The 16,864-nt window shown below is 40.2% G+C and overlaps 4 protein-coding genes across 4 annotated transcripts; 2 read left to right on the top strand and 2 right to left on the bottom strand.

Moving 5' to 3' along the window:
* Positions 1–235: 235 nt before the first annotated feature.
* On the bottom strand, positions 236–4,118 carry LOC103442405 (probable mitochondrial-processing peptidase subunit beta, mitochondrial). Its single transcript, XM_008381187.4, has 9 exons — positions 3,379–4,118; positions 2,817–2,981; positions 2,507–2,644; positions 2,260–2,411; positions 2,033–2,141; positions 1,496–1,594; positions 1,238–1,303; positions 761–868; positions 236–638 (listed from the first exon to the last, which is right to left on the bottom strand). Exons 1-9 carry the CDS (start codon positions 4,051–4,053, stop codon positions 552–554), a joined length of 1,599 nt encoding a protein of 532 aa, XP_008379409.1. The 5' UTR covers positions 4,054–4,118; the 3' UTR covers positions 236–551.
* Positions 4,119–4,257: 139 nt separating this feature from the next.
* Positions 4,258–6,108, top strand: LOC103421511 (small ribosomal subunit protein eS19x). The gene is made up of 4 exons (XM_029107850.2): positions 4,258–4,478; positions 5,284–5,374; positions 5,479–5,662; positions 5,773–6,108. Exons 1-4 carry the CDS (start codon positions 4,395–4,397, stop codon positions 5,843–5,845), a joined length of 432 nt encoding a protein of 143 aa, XP_028963683.1. The 5' UTR covers positions 4,258–4,394; the 3' UTR covers positions 5,846–6,108.
* A 1,127-nt stretch (positions 6,109–7,235) lies between these two features.
* On the top strand, positions 7,236–9,043 carry LOC114826830 (uncharacterized). The gene is made up of 4 exons (XM_029107592.1): positions 7,236–7,518; positions 7,648–8,312; positions 8,492–8,638; positions 8,726–9,043. Exons 1-4 carry the CDS (start codon positions 7,236–7,238, stop codon positions 9,041–9,043), a joined length of 1,413 nt encoding a protein of 470 aa, XP_028963425.1.
* Positions 9,044–11,301: 2,258 nt separating this feature from the next.
* Positions 11,302–14,581, bottom strand: LOC103429702 (uncharacterized). The gene is made up of 3 exons (XM_029107591.1): positions 13,067–14,581; positions 12,781–12,981; positions 11,302–11,805 (listed from the first exon to the last, which is right to left on the bottom strand). Exons 1-3 carry the CDS (start codon positions 14,579–14,581, stop codon positions 11,302–11,304), a joined length of 2,220 nt encoding a protein of 739 aa, XP_028963424.1.
* Positions 14,582–16,864: the final 2,283 nt, after the last annotated feature.

Raw genomic sequence — 16,864 nt, 5'->3', positions numbered from 1 at the left:
CTTCGAACTCAATCGCAGGCCTCAAACGATGCTGCTGTCTGCGCTTGAAGACGAAAAAATTGTTTTAAAAAAATGTTCTTAAAAAATATTTTGAGAAATAATAAAAAATTTCAAATAAGATACCTAACAGGCACCTATTTTTCCAAACAAAAATTACCAAATTGAGAACAATTTCGACCTTCCAAGTCGGCAGCATGCTACAAGGTGACAGTTGAGCTACCAATTCGACCGTTCGTTAAACCAAATAGATTTGAAGTTTTATTCACAAATTGCAGAGATCAGTACAAACACATTTGGAAAATTTTTATCCGGCAAATCACATTCGTTCGCAGTCGTCGACGCTTATTAAATGAAATGCAAATGCTACTAACAGTGAGAGAAGCTATAACATATTTTGGGGGGCGGTGGTGGGGGGAACAAAAATACACCAGCCTTCAATAGCTCTCTCCGAGGCCGATGTTTAAATTGCATAAAAGCAGCACAATATTCCAAGACCGGATCGATCGTGAAGGGCAGTTATGAAATAATCAATGGAAAGAGAAACTAGGAGCTTAGTATCTGTTCCAGTAGGTGCGGCGTCTGAACCAGTTGTAGTCGGGCAATTTTGTAACGGGACCCATGGCTGCAATTGCAATATCCTGATGAGAGCAAGCAACAAGCAGAAGGATGAGCGTTCGGTTCTATGATATTACGAGGTTTTTAGGAAACAGTCTAATGTATTAGCACTTGGGACAAGTGCTGTAACAGATTGTAGTCATACCCTGTCATAGATAAACCGGTTTGCAACACGTTTGATGGTGCTTGCATCAACAGAATCGATTCGAGCACACATTTCGGCTAACGGGATTCTTCGACCATATGTAAGTAGCTGCAAAACCACAAATCAAAATAAAATAGACAGAATCAGCTTTGAGTAGGACACATTATTTCTTGCACTCTGCTCCTACAAACACTAGAAAACAACTATCGGCAACAGTTTTCGAGTCTTTGATAACGATAATGGAGCAGCCAGTGAACATATGCCCATTTCAGGGAATGCAATGAAGAGCTTCTATGAGAAGCACTAGGATCTTATTTCCCTTTTAGTTTCTCGTAAGTAATAGAACTGTATTAATTCATAAGCTTAAGAAAAGCTTTGGTAATCATTTCAGGTCTCCGGTGATTGGATCCAATTAGCTACTCGAATGTTCAACCTGATTGCTCTCATCATTATTTCTCTATGAGAAGGAAAAGGTACCTGGCGTCCAATATCTTCAGCTACGGCACTTGTCCCATCCAAGTGAAGGAGGAGAGAAGATTTCAACTGCCAGGAAAGGAACAAGGGTAAGTGGCAACTTATTTATAGAGATATGTTCAATAACACGTAATGTAACGACCAAATGAGAACGTGAATGTATTTGATACCAACAACAATACAAAAATACAAACAATTATAATAGATTTAGAAAGCATAAATCTAGTAGTGGGACAGACAGAGTTAGAGATCTAGCAATACCTGATTGCGCGCACGAATAACATCAGCTTCTGAAACTCGATAAACTAACTTGGTTACCTCATACATAATTGCATAGGCCAAATCATCTAAGCAATCCTCCTGGAATTAAAAGAAAACACAATATGAGTCAGAAGTAAATTAATATGAGTAGGTTAGTAATGTATAAGTAAACATGTGCTAGCGCCTATTCAAAGTGAGTGGAAGAGGGAAGGGGGAAGAAAGATATAGATAGAGAGCGAGAAGAGGAGAGAGCGAATTGGTTAGGTGATCATGGCTCCTCCCACTTTCCCTCTTCCTTTCCCAAATAAAAATACACTAACTCCTTCCAAAGTGCACAACTCCTCCTTGGCGTTCAACGTAAAAAATTAATCCCAATTCCTAATCCTGGAAAGCTTATCTAACATCAAACAGCTGATATTTCTCAATTCTCAAGTAAGAACAATGGTACTACAGACCAGAATAAGAAGTCCAAAATTTGTTGAAACGAAGTAATCAAGCTGAATTAATGTTTTTTTTTATTACAGATGGCACCCTCACCTTAGCAGTAGCAAATACACCAAATAAGCCAGTATCCTTGTAGTTGGTGTTGAAAGCCATATAGTTTTCTGCAATGTCATTAATGGCAACCCTCTGTGCCAGCTCTGAACTGTTTACAAGAAAGCAGCAAAAACTAGTCATTGCATGTTTTTCAAAGAGATAAACTCTTAAAAGTTAAAATCAAATATCCAATCTACAGAAGTTGAAAACCATGTAAAAGTGCTCACCCCATGTGCTTTCCACCACCAACATTTTTATTCCATGAGCCCAACATTGCCTGCATGACCATTAGAGGAATAGAGTCTGGATCTGTCCAAGACGCTCCGCTGAATGCAACCGCAAAATGTGCCAAAGGCAAGTCATCATCCACAATTCTGACCTGATTTTCACAACATTAATAGAAATGAATATTATAAGAGAAAGTAAACAATTAAATAGTAGATAAAAGGTAATTTTCCAGGATACAAGCATTACCTCAGAACCAGTGAAAAAGGAAGGTTCTTCCGCAACCAACTGACTGGCCGTGGCAGGATCTCCAGACAGTTTAGTAAACAACCCCTTAACTGAACCAACAAGATCTTCATGCTTAATAGCTCCTGAAGCAGCAATAACCTAAAATAGAACAAGTTAAGCTCAGGACAGTCATTTGTGAAAACAGAGTCACTTGTGAAAACAAATTCCTCATTATCAACATGTCATGTAAAGTAATGCCAAAGGACAACGACAACACCAGTTGCATGCTTTGCTATATTGCACGAACAAAAATTCATAAATCTTGCTTTACCATTCTGGGAGCAGTGTAATGTGTTTTGATATAGTTCTGAAGATGCTCTTTGGAGATGGTCTTAATGTTGTCAGAAGGTCCAAGAATAGTTCTGGCTAGAGGAGAGTACTGGAATGCAGTTGCATGCAGATGGTCAAAAATGACTTCATCGGGTTGTTTCTCAACCTGCATTACCAAAGCAATGGTATAAACATTTATTTGAAAACAGTAAGGAACAATTTTGCCTAATGTATATTACTTTTAATAGCTTCCTCAACTCTTATATGACCCTAGTTTTCGGATCCCTATCCTATCAATGTTCTTCATACAAGTCACACAATAAGAGGCAATACGTAAGTTTTCACAAGCTACTGCGAAATGTCCCGTTCAAGTTTAAAGAGTGTACCTAATCAATGCATATATCTAGAAACATTTTCTCATTAAAGTTCACAACTTTCCTATTAAATCAAGTTGCTTTGAATACTATTTAAATTCAAACTAACATGGAAAATCACTAATACCCGAAAATCCAAACAACCCAAATACCCCAATTTCCCAAAAGTATAAATTTTTATGAGATTACCTCCTCCATTTCCCTTAAAATCACATCGCGCTCGCGCAAAATCCGGTCATCATCGAACTTGGAGTTCTGCAAGATATCAGCTAAAATCGAAAGCGCTTTTGGCACATCTGAATGGAGCACCTTGGCATAGTACGTGGTCTGCTCCCTCGATGTGTACGCATTCAAATGGCCTCCCATGTTCTCGACCTCCTCCTCGAGATCACGCGCGGTCCTCTGCTCCGTCCCCTTGAAGATCATGTGCTCCAAGAAATGTGCGGTGCCGTTGGTCTCGTCGTTCTCGAACCTTGACCCGGCGTCGATCCAGACCCCGACGGTGGCGGTCTTAGACGCGAGGTTCGACTCGGTGGCGACCCGGAGGCCGTTGGGGAGCGTGGTGACACGTGTCTCGGGTGCGGTGAGGATGTGGCTGTGGTCCGTGAGACTCGGGTGGGGCGACCCGTACTTGAGGAACCTCGGGTCCGGATTCTCGAGCCTTTTGATCTTCGATTTGACTTCCTCGGCCAATCGATCGTAGACCATGGCGGTTGGTGGAGGAGGGGAGGGTAGGGATGGGGATGAAGATGACGTGGCGACGGCGGGTGAGGTTGACTGGGATCGAACGGCTGCTGTTAGAGCAGCCGGCGGTCTGTGGGGCCGTCGGCGAGCTAGGGTTGTAAGAAGGTGCTTCATCGCCATGGCTGTCTCAGTCAGAGGCCTTCTAGGGTTTCGGTTTGGGGGAAACTGCGTACTACAATTCCAGAGGCTCAGCTGTTCAAATAAGCAACGAAACACCTATTACGACGTCGTTCGCTAAATTGGGCCTTTTTCATAGGCCCATTATTTTGCGTGAAACTCAGAAGTTGGGCCTCAAATAAAGCGGCCCAAATCGACAGAACGAAAGAGCTATAAATAAACTGCGAAAGCAGAACGAGAAACCCTAGAGAGAGAGAGAGAGAGCCATCGTCTTCGTCAGCCTCCTCGGTATTATATCGCATCAGTTCAGAGGCGCTCGCACTGCTTCTCTCTGATTTCCAGCAATGGCGACTGCGAAAACTGTGAAGGATGTCTCCCCTCACGAATTTGTTAAGGCTTACGCCGCCCATCTGAAGCGATCTGGCAAGGTATTTCCACTAAACCCCTGTTTGGATTCCGAGAAAATGATGGAAAACCATTAGAAAATTTCTTAGGAAACTAAACCCTTTTGCCTTTGATGTTTTTTTTTATCTATGTTTTAGAAAAATGATAGAAAGTTTGAACATTTACACTACTTTGTTGAAATCGTAGCTGACTTGTGTCTAGTCTACTACACCCCTTGTTTGGATTCCGGGAAAATGTGGGAAAATTAATAGAAAACTCACGGAAAATGATGCTCCTTTGCTTCTTTTGCTTGTAACTAACTATTGTTTCTAGAAAAATGAGGAACTTTACACTATTTTGTTGAAATGGTAGCTGACTTGTGATTAGTTTGATATGTCGTGGCTAATGCATTTCCAACTTGTTATGAATCGTCTAATTTACCTTATTGGGCTATATATATATGTTTGAATCATTGCCTTGTTTATGGTCGGTCGTGTATTTCATCGATTTTCTCATTTTTTTCGTGTATTTTGTTTGCCTGAATAATTTTTGATTCGGTGGTCAATGTGTTATAAACTAATAACAGTTTTGTAATGTACAAATCTTTTCGAACTAATAAGATCTTGTGCTAGATTATGCTGTTCTGGATGATTTTTGTTGTGTTCTTTAGGAAGCTGCTCTGTTCATTTTATGTACAGTTGTTGAGTTTTGGTTCAGTTAAGTTCATTTAGGATTTTCAAATTTTTTGGAGGTGTAATTTTCTGTGATTTGCTTATTTCGAGTGTGTACTTATCTGTGATTTTCTGTAATTCTTAGCGATTTGCTTGTTCTTGTGATGTCTGTGAGCAGGTTGAGCTTCCTCCATGGACTGATATCGTTAAGACCGCAAGATTCAAGGAGTTGGCTCCTTATGATCCTGACTGGTACTATGTCAGAGCTGGTGAGCATTCTTTTGCTTTTGATTGTCATTGTACTTATTTGTGTATGTTTCTCAAATTGTTTGTTGTTTGTGGTATTGACAATGTGACTTTCAATAATGTGCAGCCTCCATGGCAAGGAAGATCTACTTGAGGGGAGGACTCGGTGTTGGTGCCTTCCGCAGGATTTATGGTGGAAGCCAGAGGAATGGAAGTCGTCCGCCACATTTCTGCGAGAGCAGTGGTGCTATTGCCCGACACATTCTCCAACAGTTACAGAAAATGAACATCGTTGATGTTGACCCAAAGGGGTGAGTGCTTCCTTGATATATCATCTATAAACTGGTTTTCGACGTTAGCTTGTGTTTAGCAGCATTTGCTTGATTTTTGACCTTTGGTTTGAACTTTGAACTTGTGACAGAGGGAGGAAAATCACATCTAACGGTCAACGCGATCTTGACCAAGTTGCCGGACGAATTGTGATTACACCATGAGCTACGGATTTCTTAGAACCGCGCGGGCACTACCAAATTCTATAATTTTAGGTTCCAATTTGATTTAGTTGAAAGGGATGTTGCAATATGTTGTGAGGGAAACATGAGTTTTGTTTTGTTATAGCCGGTTTGACATCTTTTGTTTTTCTTTCTGTGGGAACTTCATCCATGTTTTGACTATCTTTATTTCTTCGGATCATCATCTAAATTGTGCTATAATATTTTGTTACCTTAAAAAATAGAACCAGCTGATGACATTGCAACGGGAGTCTAAATAATTGGTAATATGATGTGGCATAGCAACCCCAGCCGCCGCATCATGTGGTGTGAAATTGTGGTCTAATTACATTTTCTCTTAGCCGCTACCAAAATTATGCAGAAAATTGATTAAATAGTTGGATATATATTTAACAAAAGAGATACGAGGGTAAGTGTAATGTCAAGGATTAAATTTGTAGATAAAATTTTGTAAATTGAATTATATAAGTTGATTATTGGATTATTACTAAGTGTTGATAAACGTGTTCATTTTATATTTGTAAACATCATTTAGTTTGCAAATTTTGTCTACAAATTTATTTTCACTAGCATGATTGGTAAATAATAAGAAAAGAGTAATGGGAGGCTAAAATTTTAAACTAAAATTTGTAAACTAAATGAATTGTAGTTGTTGATTATTGAATTATTACTTAAGTGTTGATTAACGTGCTTATTTCTTATTGGTGACACATTATTTAGTTTGCAAATTTAGTTTAAACGTTTAGTGTCTCTAGCATTACCTATAAGGAAACCACTAGTTACGGTTATTAGTTTATAGGAGCATTTTTGCTCACCATCATAACTATGGTGTATCCCCATCATACACCTAATCATTTGTCACGTGTCTTTTCACTTAATTTTGGTTTATTTTTTTTCAAAATTGAAAAGGTAAATATCTAATGTGAAAGATAACTAGAGCTAAGTAAAATGACACGTGGCAGATAATTAGGCGTATGGTAAACATACATCATAGTTATGGTGGTGAGTAAATATTCTCTCGTCGGTTTATATAATGTTAGACCTCACCACTTCGTGATTGGTCTGCTAATCACACACTCTCCATATATAAGTTGGATAATTAAAAAAAAGGAAAGTAATCGAGATTGGTAAAGTTTGGGAATTGTATTTTACTTCTAAGATATAATATATATATAGGTTTCCTTGTTCTACAAGAATTAGGTTTACTTATTTGATTTAGTTTTTTTATTCAGCTAGGCTTGTATTTTGTTGACAAAAAAGAAAACTAGTATTTTGGTTCTCTATAAATGCCTACTTATGGGGAAAAATAAATGTCTTGGAGTTGTGTAGAATTGTGAAATACTTTGTTTAGGCTGAGCAATTCTCTAGGCCGATGGTTATAAGTAGAATATTTGCAAGGTTTACATTTTGGTTCCGATCCTTCTTTGCACCTGTTAAACTGCTGCTGGACCAAACCAAACCAAACCATGCAGTGGTGGTCCGTCAGACTGACGGTTCTGCTGCGGTGGAACGCGACCGAACCGACTCGTGCCCAACCCTAGAACTAACTGTAACTGTAAGTTCTGTTTCTTTTAAGCTTTTGTTTTATTATTTTTCTTTTGCGCTCAAGAGAGAGCATCAGATGATTGCCTGCCCTACCTACATATTAGACAGATGTATGTATATATATATATATATAACAGAAAATTTGTACTGTCTCTATCGTATTTGTACTGTCTCTATCAATGAGTTGCCGGATTGCATACTGTCATCTGTATTTTCATTGTTAACCATAAAAGATGCAGTGGATACTAGTAGCTTGGTATGCCGTTGGTGGAGGTACCTTGGGACGTTGCGTCCCATACTAACAAGGGCCAATCTTACGTTTGACGTCCCAAACATTTTCGGAGTCGGACTTCCTGAACGAATGGATAAACTGCCTGAAGATGGATTTAACGATTGTCGTCCATCCTTGATAAATGTATATTATCAAAGAGAAAGCTTCGTAAGATGTGTGAATAAAGTTTTGCAGCTACACCACGGCAAGAAGTTGGACTCTTTCAAAGTGGAATTCTTTCTGGACAGATTTTCTGCTGCCTTCCTCAATGAATGGATTCGTTTTGCAATTACAAAGGGAGTTGAAGTGATTCATCTTCATTTATATAGGTGCTCGGACAGGGAACATACATATAATTATTATGTTTTCCCGTGCTGGTTGCTTTCAGAGTTGAAGGCAGCATCAACTCTAAAGAATTTGTCCATGGCTAGATGTGTTCTAAGACTACCACCTGGTTTCGACGGATTCAATCAGCTAACTAGTCTGTATCTGTGTAGAATTGCAGACGAAATTCCTGTGGCACGTCTTCTCTCCGACTGTTTGTTGCTTGAAAGCTTGACCTTAAAGAGTTGCAAGTTGGGCCAAGATTTAATTATTGAGAGTCCATCACATCGACTGAATGATTTGAAACTGGTAAACTGCAAGTATCTAAAAACAGTTTATATTTCTCTAGTAAATCTTGCTTCCTTAGAACTGTTTCAAGTAGATTTGTTGCCATCAAACCTCCACGGCCAAAAAAAATTTGTTTTCGTTCGTGGCACTGGATGTATCAATTTGCGTGGTTTCCTGGGCTTGAGACTCTTCATCTGCAGACGTGTGCTGCTTTTAGAGTTTGGGAGGTACCAACATTCAGAAGCCTCAAGAAACTGGAGTTGGATATTTTTTCGAATGAACCTGACCTCGTGTGGGTTCTGAAATTTCTGAATGCTGCACCCCTTTTGGAAGAACTTGTAGTAACGGTTAGTAATAAAAAAGTTTACGTTGTATGCCAAATATTTGTCCCTAAACCCTCTATGTATAACTACATAAATTCTCTGTTTTTGCAGGAAGTATCGCCTTTCCGTAAGGAACAACAGGACATAGAGAACTTTGCTGGAATCAAACATTGTCATCTGAGAGAAGTTAAGTTCCAAGGATTTCAATATACACCATGTGAGATCGAGCTTGCCATTTGTATCCTGAGAAATGCAATGATGCTCGAGAAAATGGTAATCGATCCCTACGGAAAATACTATGATGGTGCTGGAGTGTGGGTGGAGGCTTTGTATTATGAATCAAATTCACTTTGGAAAGAAAAAGGCAGGGCATTAGTCCATGAAAAGCTAAAGGAAGTAATGACCTATGCTCAAATCATCATTCTGTAAAGATGATAGTTCAAGACTGCCGATTTGTTTGTAAATTTTAGTGTAAATTACATTACTAAGTAATTATTGTTAGATTACGCTAAATGAACGTGTGATGATGAGATGATTTCGTATTAATGCTAAACGACGAGATATTTTTTCTTGATTTAGGATACTAGTCGGTTTTCCCATGAGATCACAAATCATTGTCTTCTTCATGCTTTATATCCAAGCTCTGTCCTATCTCTAACAAGTGAAGAATCATCGAGACAAGACCATGAAAGAAACCAAATAGACTAGCTTAGTAGTTGATCGATAGTTTGTCATCCTCGAAATTGTTTGATTTGGAATCAAAGAGCCTGTAATATCTGGTTTTGTGTTCTTGTTCCTGTCGAGGTCGTGAAGTAACGAAACTCTTTGTGTTGCAATTTCATGTTCTGAGACTTGCCGGTTTAAGTCTGTGTTTAGCATTCTGAATGAGTATCGCAAGATAAAAAGGCATATCAGAAACAAGTAGGAGGAAACTCTAGTAGCTGATGGGTTTGTTCATATGCTAAAGCCCAATAAGATGGTGGAGGAGACCTAGCAAACTTGTTGCAGATCTCAATAAGAAAATCAAATTTCATATGCTAGCTAGTTCTTAATTTGTAGTTTTAATTCATGGGTGGGCTTCTGATGGTCCGTTCTAACAGCCAAAATTACTGTAATACTCTTACATGTCACCATACTTAACGTTATTTTGATGGAATGGACGGAATACTGCCAAAGTTATACAAAAATCGAGTTTCAGAGTGTAAAGTGGCGATATTTTTTACCAAAGGGCATAAGGGAATCAAGTTCAAGTTTGATTTAAGTGTCATCAACGGAAAAGACATTTTGGGCTAATAAGAATAACATCGTCATTACCCTACCATGCCAACCGAACTATTTGACGTATCGAAATTTAGTATACCAAAAGTTTGGCATGATAAAGATAATGACAATAAATTTTTCATACCAAAAGTTTAACATGATAATTGGTAAGAAAGCTATAATTTCATCCGCTAGTCATTGTGGTTTCCTAGTTTTTTTTTTTTTTTTTTTTTTCGGAGAACCTCGGCGGTACGAGGGAAATTTATTGATAAGAAAAAAGAAGATACACCTAGACAGGGGGGGACATAAACCTAACCCCTCATAGAACAAGAGAAAGGAAATACAAAAAAGGGGGGGACATGCACCTTACCCCTTTTGAGAAAGGAAATACAAAAGAGGGGGGGACATAGACCGTACCCCTCTTGGAAAAGAAAATACAAGGAAAAGACTGGGCGGACATAAACCCAAGCCCCTCTATAAACCTAAAAGGTAATAACCTGCAAGACAAGCTGCAAAACAAAAGGGAATCCAAAAAGGTTAGGAAAAGAAAGGAGAACACACATCAAGAAGAGGAGACAAACCTGTAGGTTGGCATGCCCAAGAAATCTGAGTGCAGAGGAGGAAGGATCTCTATAGGGGGAGTGGAATGCCAAACAAGTGAAGATGATAGAAGCCCTAAATTGGCTAATTTGTCAGCAACAACATTCCCTTCTCGAAAAATATGAGAGCAACGAAAACCCATGTTCTGCAAATGGAGAGTACAATTGTTCTAGCGTGTCTGGAGAGACCAAGGGGGAGAGAAAGATCCAAAAGCAAAACATGATATTACACTAGAAGAGTCGCTTTCAAGCCATAAATTTTGCCAGCCCCGCGCGTGGGCCAATTCGACAGCAAGGAGCTCCGCATAGAAAGAAGTACGATGGCCCAAGCTTAGGGAGAAACCACCAAGAAAATAACCTGCAGAGTCACGAAAAACCCCGCCACATGCCGCAGGACCCGGATTACCTTTAGCAAGGCCATCAGTATTCACTTTAACCCAAGAAAAATGAGGGGGGTGCCAAAGAACAGGGACAATAGAAGGAGCTTTACAGGAGTTAGGCGATATTCCAAGAGAAACTAAAAGTTGCCTATCCAAAATGCCTCGTACATGGCCAGGGGTGAGAGCTCCAACCTGCCTAATCCAGGCCAAGGTGGAGCGGCAGAGACGTGAGAATGAGGGAGGTTTGCCTTCAAACTTCACTTTATTACGCATCTTCCAAATAGCCATTAGTAAGAAAAACCCTGAAGCTATCCAGACATTGCGAAGATGTGGAGAAAACCGCTTTGACAGAAAAACAAGCCATAAATCAGAGAGGGAGCCCGTAGGTGGAATAATAGTGCCAAATTGGGTAGCTAGCCAACGCCAAGCACATTGTGCAAATTCACAGCTAGAGAAATAAATGGTCAATAGATTCAGAATTCTTGTGACATAGTTGGCATATTGGAGCCAGCGGGATGCCTCTGCGCTGAAGTTGATCATCCGTTGGGAGCTTGTTGAATAGAATCTTCCAAACTAAAATAGAGTAACGAGGTGGGATGAAAGGACGCCAGATAATGGAAGCCCAACTCTTAACAGGAAACCGATGACGAACAATTTCATAGCCATCGGAGAACGAAAAAACACCAGAAGTAGAAACTTCCCAAATTAAAACGTCCTTATCCTCATCAATTGGAAGAGGCATTTCTAAAATCTCTTTAGTTAGGTCTGGGAAAGTAGAAGAAAAAATAAAAGGAATAACCCATTTTCCCATACGAATAATATTTGAGACCTTAGTACGAGATAAAGAAGGAGCAATCTCTGTTGCACCAACGACGTCCACAATAGGCTTATCCAGCCATTTATCAACCCAAAGGGAAGTAGTAGAACCATTTCCAATCACCCAACGACAATTCTGAAACAAGATATGAATAATGGATTTAATACCAGGCCATATAGAAGATCGCTTATAACTACAAGAATATAGGCGACCATGTAGCTTGAAACGTTCCCGAAGATAAATACTCCAAGGGGAATCAGTAGTAATAATAAGCCATCCAAGCTTTAAGAGAGCAGTAGTGTTAAGAGAGCCAAGATCACGCAAACCCAAACCACCTTCATTCTTCGGAGCACATATCTGACGCTAAGAAACGGTAACAGACTTCTTGGAGGTTACATCACTAGACCATATAAAATTGCGAGCACATCTTGAAAGAGGCCTTAGCAAGGAAGAAGGCCACTTATAAACAGAGAAGCTATGCAAGAGCATACTTTGAAAAACTGATTGAGTGAGTTGAACTCTTCCTGCCATAGATAAAAGTTTCCCCTTCCAACCAGTTAACTTAGCTTTAGCTTTATCTGCCAAGGCTTGAAGATAACTCATTTTAGGGTTGCCACAGAAGATTGGAACTCCTAAGTAGACAAAAGGTGCTTTGCCTTATTTGAAACCCAAGTAACTCTCAACCACAGCTTTGCGATGCCTTGAGGTAGAGCCCAAGTAGAAAGTACTTTTTGTCTTATTGATAAATTGACCAGAGGCTCTACTATATGTATCGAAGAAACCTTGCAAATTACGCAGAGTGACACCATCACTTCTACAGAAAATGAATAAGTCATCTGCATAGAGAACGTGAGAATGAGAGATACAACCTCTTGGAGCAAAAGTTGGCTTAGTAAGCCCATCAAGTTGAAGACGACTCAGACCCCTTGATAAAGCCTCTTCAGCTAGACAGAAAAGTAACGGAGAGAGAGGATCCCCTTGGCGCACTCCTCGGGAACAAGAGAAAAAACCATGCGGGGAACCATTAATTAGGATGGACAATTTAGCAGATCTTAAGATGGTAAAAACCCAGTCTATAAAACAAGTGGAGAACCCAAAGTTAGTAAGCACCCGCAAAAGAAATGACCAATCTAAAGTATCAAAAGCCTTAGCTATATCAACTTTGACTCCCATATTGCCACCACGAGTTTTTTTTGTCAAGCACATTGAAACATTCTGAAACAAGGCCAATACAATCTGTGATACGACGGCCAGGTATAAAAGCAGCTTGATGCGGAGAAATAATGCGTTGAACAACATGAGAAAGACGAACTGCCAAAATTTTGGGAATAATCTTAAAGAGAAAGTTTGCCAAAGCAATAGGTCTAAAATGAGTCATGGAAATAACGTCTTCCACCTTCGGAATCAAAACTAAGAAATTACTATTGGCATTGGGGTATAACCAATTTGATTGAAAGAATTGCTTCACAAATTGAATAACATCAAAGCTGACAATATCCCAACAATGGTGATAGAAAAAACCTGGAAAACCATCTGGCCCTGGCGCACTGGAAGCATTTAATGAGAAAACTGCCTCCTTAATTTCCTCATCAGTAGGTAATGCAGATAAGAGATCATTTTCAGAGTCTGTGACCATTGGCTGGATGACTTCACAAACCTCATCAATACATGAAGGGGTGAAAGAAGAGCAGAACAAAGTCTGATAGAAATTAACAATATGGTTCTCAATTGCCAGCGGGTCAGTAAGAAGATTGTTTCCATCAAGAATACAACTGATATGAGAGCTGGATGATTTAATACGAGCATAGGCATGAAAGAAAGAAGAATTTCTATCCCCTTTAGTTAACCACTTAACACGAGCTCTATCTTTCCAAAATGCCTCATGCATTTGGAGAGACTCCATTACTGTAGTCTTGGCGACAATCTCCTCCTCGAAAAGATCATTATTTATACCCTCAGTTGAAATTCTTTGTTGAATCATAGAAAGATTATGCCGAGCATTAGCCACTCTATTATGGACGTCACCAAAGACCGAAAAATTCCATTGGCGCAAGCAGGTTTTTAGAGCTTTCAATTTTTGCAGAATGATAAACATAGGACAACCATAGACAACTGTATTTCTCCAGCAATGAGTTACAGTTTCTCGAAAAGATGGATGTTGAACCCACATTGATTGAAAACGGAAAGGACGATGACCACTACTCAAAACTCTAGAACCAGAGAAGATAAGGGGGTTGTGATCTGAGACTACCTTTGGCAATGCTATGCAGTTAGAGTGGGGCCAAGAATCAAACCAGCTAATATCACACAATGAGCGATCTAACCTTCTTTCAGTGCGACCACGTGACCTCCAGCCATTAGACCATGTAAAGGCTGCCCCAGATGTGTTCAAGTGGGTAAAGTTACAAGTGTCAGACATATTACTAAACTGAGCACTTGAAGCTTGGGACGGTCTGCCTCCTCCTATCTGCTCGTGGGCGCCCAGGATAGCATTGAAATCGCCAATAGCCATCCATGGAACTTGTGTTTGTGGGCGCAGAGAGATAAAATCAGCCCACAAGTCTCTTCTTTTGATAGGTGAAGTGCTTGCATAAACAAATGTGAACTGGCTTGGGATATGGTCAAAAGTACAGCGAACTGTAACCTGTTGATCCGAGATAGAAATAACTAAAGGGTCTGCACAAGCCGAAGATGTTAGTAACCAAAGGTTGGGAGCAAGAGTTCCTCTAGAATTAAAAGTAAGAGCATATAGATTTAAAGAATCCCAATAAGTAGCTGAAATAGAATTAAAAGTCACCATAGGCTCCGCAATGCAAACCAAATCCGGGTGATGCAACCGACAGATGTTAGAGAGTTCCGTCCGAGAGTCATCGTTACCAATGCCACGGATATTCCAGAAGAGAACCTTCATTTATAGCGAGCTGGTATTCCTCGGACCCTACTTGGATATGGTTTATCAGATGGTTGATTAAGATTGGCAAGCTGCTTTTGTTTTTTCCGTTGACTATTAGATAACACAGGAGTAAAACCATCCATATCACAGCCTTCTATGTGATTGACAATATCGATGACATCCTTAGCTAATGTCGCAACATGTTCAAAACCAGGGGGAATGCTATGGTTGTCATGAGGATCCTGCATGCCAAAATTATTTGGGACATCTGTGTTGCCCAACTGCTGACTATTCTGAGCTACCATCTCGACCTGCTCAAAGCCAGGAGGAGTGCTAGAGTCGTCACAGAGATCATGTGGGCCAAGATTGTTTGGGACAATGGTGTTGCCCAAATGCTGACCATAAGAAAGACCATTATGAGGATGTGATCCATCTGGAGACAGCGATCTGGTCATAGAATTGCTAATATGCGAAATCCCAGTGGATTGAATACTAATATGCGTATCAGCGGTGTCAGTCTCTGGTATGACATTACCAGAAACAGTTGGCGTTATTCCAAGAGGAGACTGAAGAATGGGCTCAGCATTACCATCATCCGCTGCCTCAATACCTGCAGGCAACAATTGATCAACCTGTTGAAGAGGTTCAGAAGCATGTGACCCACAAAAGACATTCACCGGTATTGTTGTATCTTTTATGGGACGATATTCCATGTGCAGTTGACTGCGAGAGTGATCTCCGGTTTTGTTGTCCCCCCATGTTACCACCCTTTCGCGTCCGGCTACGAGAACGACCTCTCGACATCTGTTTAAGTTGTTTGCAACTATTAGCCAAATGCCCTATCAAACCACAGTGACTACATTTGGGCGATAAATTTTCATAAACCACCTCAACCGGGAAGCCATGACTTTCTCTTTCAACCATAAGAGATGTAGGTAAATCATCTGCAAGATTGACATCAACTAATATACGTGCATAATAACCATATTGCCTTTCCCTTGTAGCTGAATCTAGTTGCAAGGGAGTGCCGACCCCTCTCGCAATTTCCATCAAGTGTCTAGGATGCCAATATTCCTGACTCAAACCAAAAATTTTGATCCATACCTGAGCATGAGTTTGAGGGAGAACATCACCTGGTTTAAAATCTGGCGTCCATTTTGATAACCTGAATAAACCAGTAGCAAGAGTACACGTACCGCCACCCCATGCCCGTCGCATATCATCTTCCTTATTGAAATGGATATCAAAATAACCTTTACCTATAGGAACCAGGTTCCATGGTGCAGTAGGGCGCCATGCATCTTCTAAGCAAGATTTTAGAGCACCGGTCTTCATTGGCGTAGAACCCTTTTTTAGGAGCAAACGCCCAAGGAGATTATTTTGAAACAACTTCAACTGTTCTTGGTATAGATCCTCGCTAATTTTGACATATGTTTTGTCCCCACGCACAACCGGAGTTGGAAGTTGGCTGAGATGGACGTCTTCAATTGGGATGGAAACCACAGAAGCAAAAGTCCTTGCCTTCAGAATTGGTTGAGCGGGGGGCATATTAGTTGTCGGCATAACCGTCTCTGCAAGAAAACCCCATGGACAGACGATATTTGTGCCCATGATAATTCAGTTTAGAGTTGTCAACACCATAAAGCAAGGTTGAACGCAGAATAACCTTGGGCGGTTGAACGCAGAATAACCTTGGGCACCCTGAAAAAGAAAAAAAAAAAAAAAAACGCAGATTCTCTGGAGCAATTCGTCGAGCAGGTACAAGGCACCACAGCCAAGCAACCAGAGGCAGATCAAGCTTCCGGCAGGAGGAGGTGCTAGTACCGAAGAAAGCTTTCAGATTGACTGGGGCAATTCGTCGAACAGGTACAAGGCACCTTACTGAGTTCCAAGACTGAGTAGTGAGAGTGAGGTTTCCTAGTTAGTATTAGAGATTGATAATAACAGAAGTATGTATGGGAATTTTATACTCAAGTTGTTAAGAGCGGTTGCCCTTACATGATTACACCGAAAGACTAGCATTAAAATGAAAACAAAAGTGCATGTATAGACCCTAGCTTGCTTGCAGGTGACTCTTGACTTGGTAGTTGCATGTATAGACCCCTAGCCTTGACCATCATCTGCATCTTTACCCCTGGCCAAAAGGGATATGCACGAGGCATTGGTGAATCCAAGATTTTAGATTCGAGGGTTTCAATAATAAAGATAAAAAAAATTTATAATGAAACATGTCCTCTCTATGCAACTATTGATCTCTCATTTTGTTGTGAAGTAGACCCTTGATATTCATAGCAAAAAATG

This window comes from Malus domestica, chromosome 09, assembly GCF_042453785.1.
Source record: "Malus domestica chromosome 09, GDT2T_hap1".
NCBI classification, from domain to species: Eukaryota; Viridiplantae; Streptophyta; class Magnoliopsida; order Rosales; family Rosaceae; genus Malus; species Malus domestica.
This window is presented reverse-complemented; position numbering and strand designations above follow the sequence as displayed.

Bases quoted from the DNA above. Each gene is read 5' to 3' on its own strand.
- LOC114826830 (XM_029107592.1), top strand. From the start codon at position 7,236: ATGGTTATAAGTAGAATATTTGCAAGGTTTACATTTTGGTTCCGATCC. The intron at 7,519-7,647 runs GTATGTATATAT...TAAAAGATGCAG, and splicing joins TACCTACATATTAGACAGAT to TGGATACTAGTAGCTTGGTA. The intron at 8,313-8,491 runs GTAAACTGCAAG...CTTCATCTGCAG, and splicing joins GACTGAATGATTTGAAACTG to ACGTGTGCTGCTTTTAGAGT.
- LOC103442405 (XM_008381187.4), bottom strand. From the start codon at position 4,053: ATGGCGATGAAGCACCTTCTTACAACCCTAGCTCGCCGACGGCCCCAC. The intron at 2,645-2,816 runs GTAAAGCAAGAT...GTTCTATTTTAG, and splicing joins ATTACACTGCTCCCAGAATG to GTTATTGCTGCTTCAGGAGC. The intron at 2,142-2,259 runs GTGAGCACTTTT...TCTTGTAAACAG, and splicing joins GGTGGTGGAAAGCACATGGG to TTCAGAGCTGGCACAGAGGG.
- LOC103429702 (XM_029107591.1), bottom strand. From the start codon at position 14,581: ATGAAGGTTCTCTTCTGGAATATCCGTGGCATTGGTAACGATGACTCT. The intron at 12,982-13,066 runs GTGGAAGACGTT...AAATTTTGGCAG, and splicing joins TCTTAGTTTTGATTCCGAAG to TTCGTCTTTCTCATGTTGTT. The intron at 11,806-12,780 runs GTGCTTACTAAC...ATCTTGTTTCAG, and splicing joins ATTGGTCATTTCTTTTGCGG to AATTGTCGTTGGGTGATTGG.
- LOC103421511 (XM_029107850.2), top strand. From the start codon at position 4,395: ATGGCGACTGCGAAAACTGTGAAGGATGTCTCCCCTCACGAATTTGTT. The intron at 4,479-5,283 runs GTATTTCCACTA...GTCTGTGAGCAG, and splicing joins ATCTGAAGCGATCTGGCAAG to GTTGAGCTTCCTCCATGGAC. The intron at 5,663-5,772 runs GTGAGTGCTTCC...AACTTGTGACAG, and splicing joins GTTGATGTTGACCCAAAGGG to AGGGAGGAAAATCACATCTA.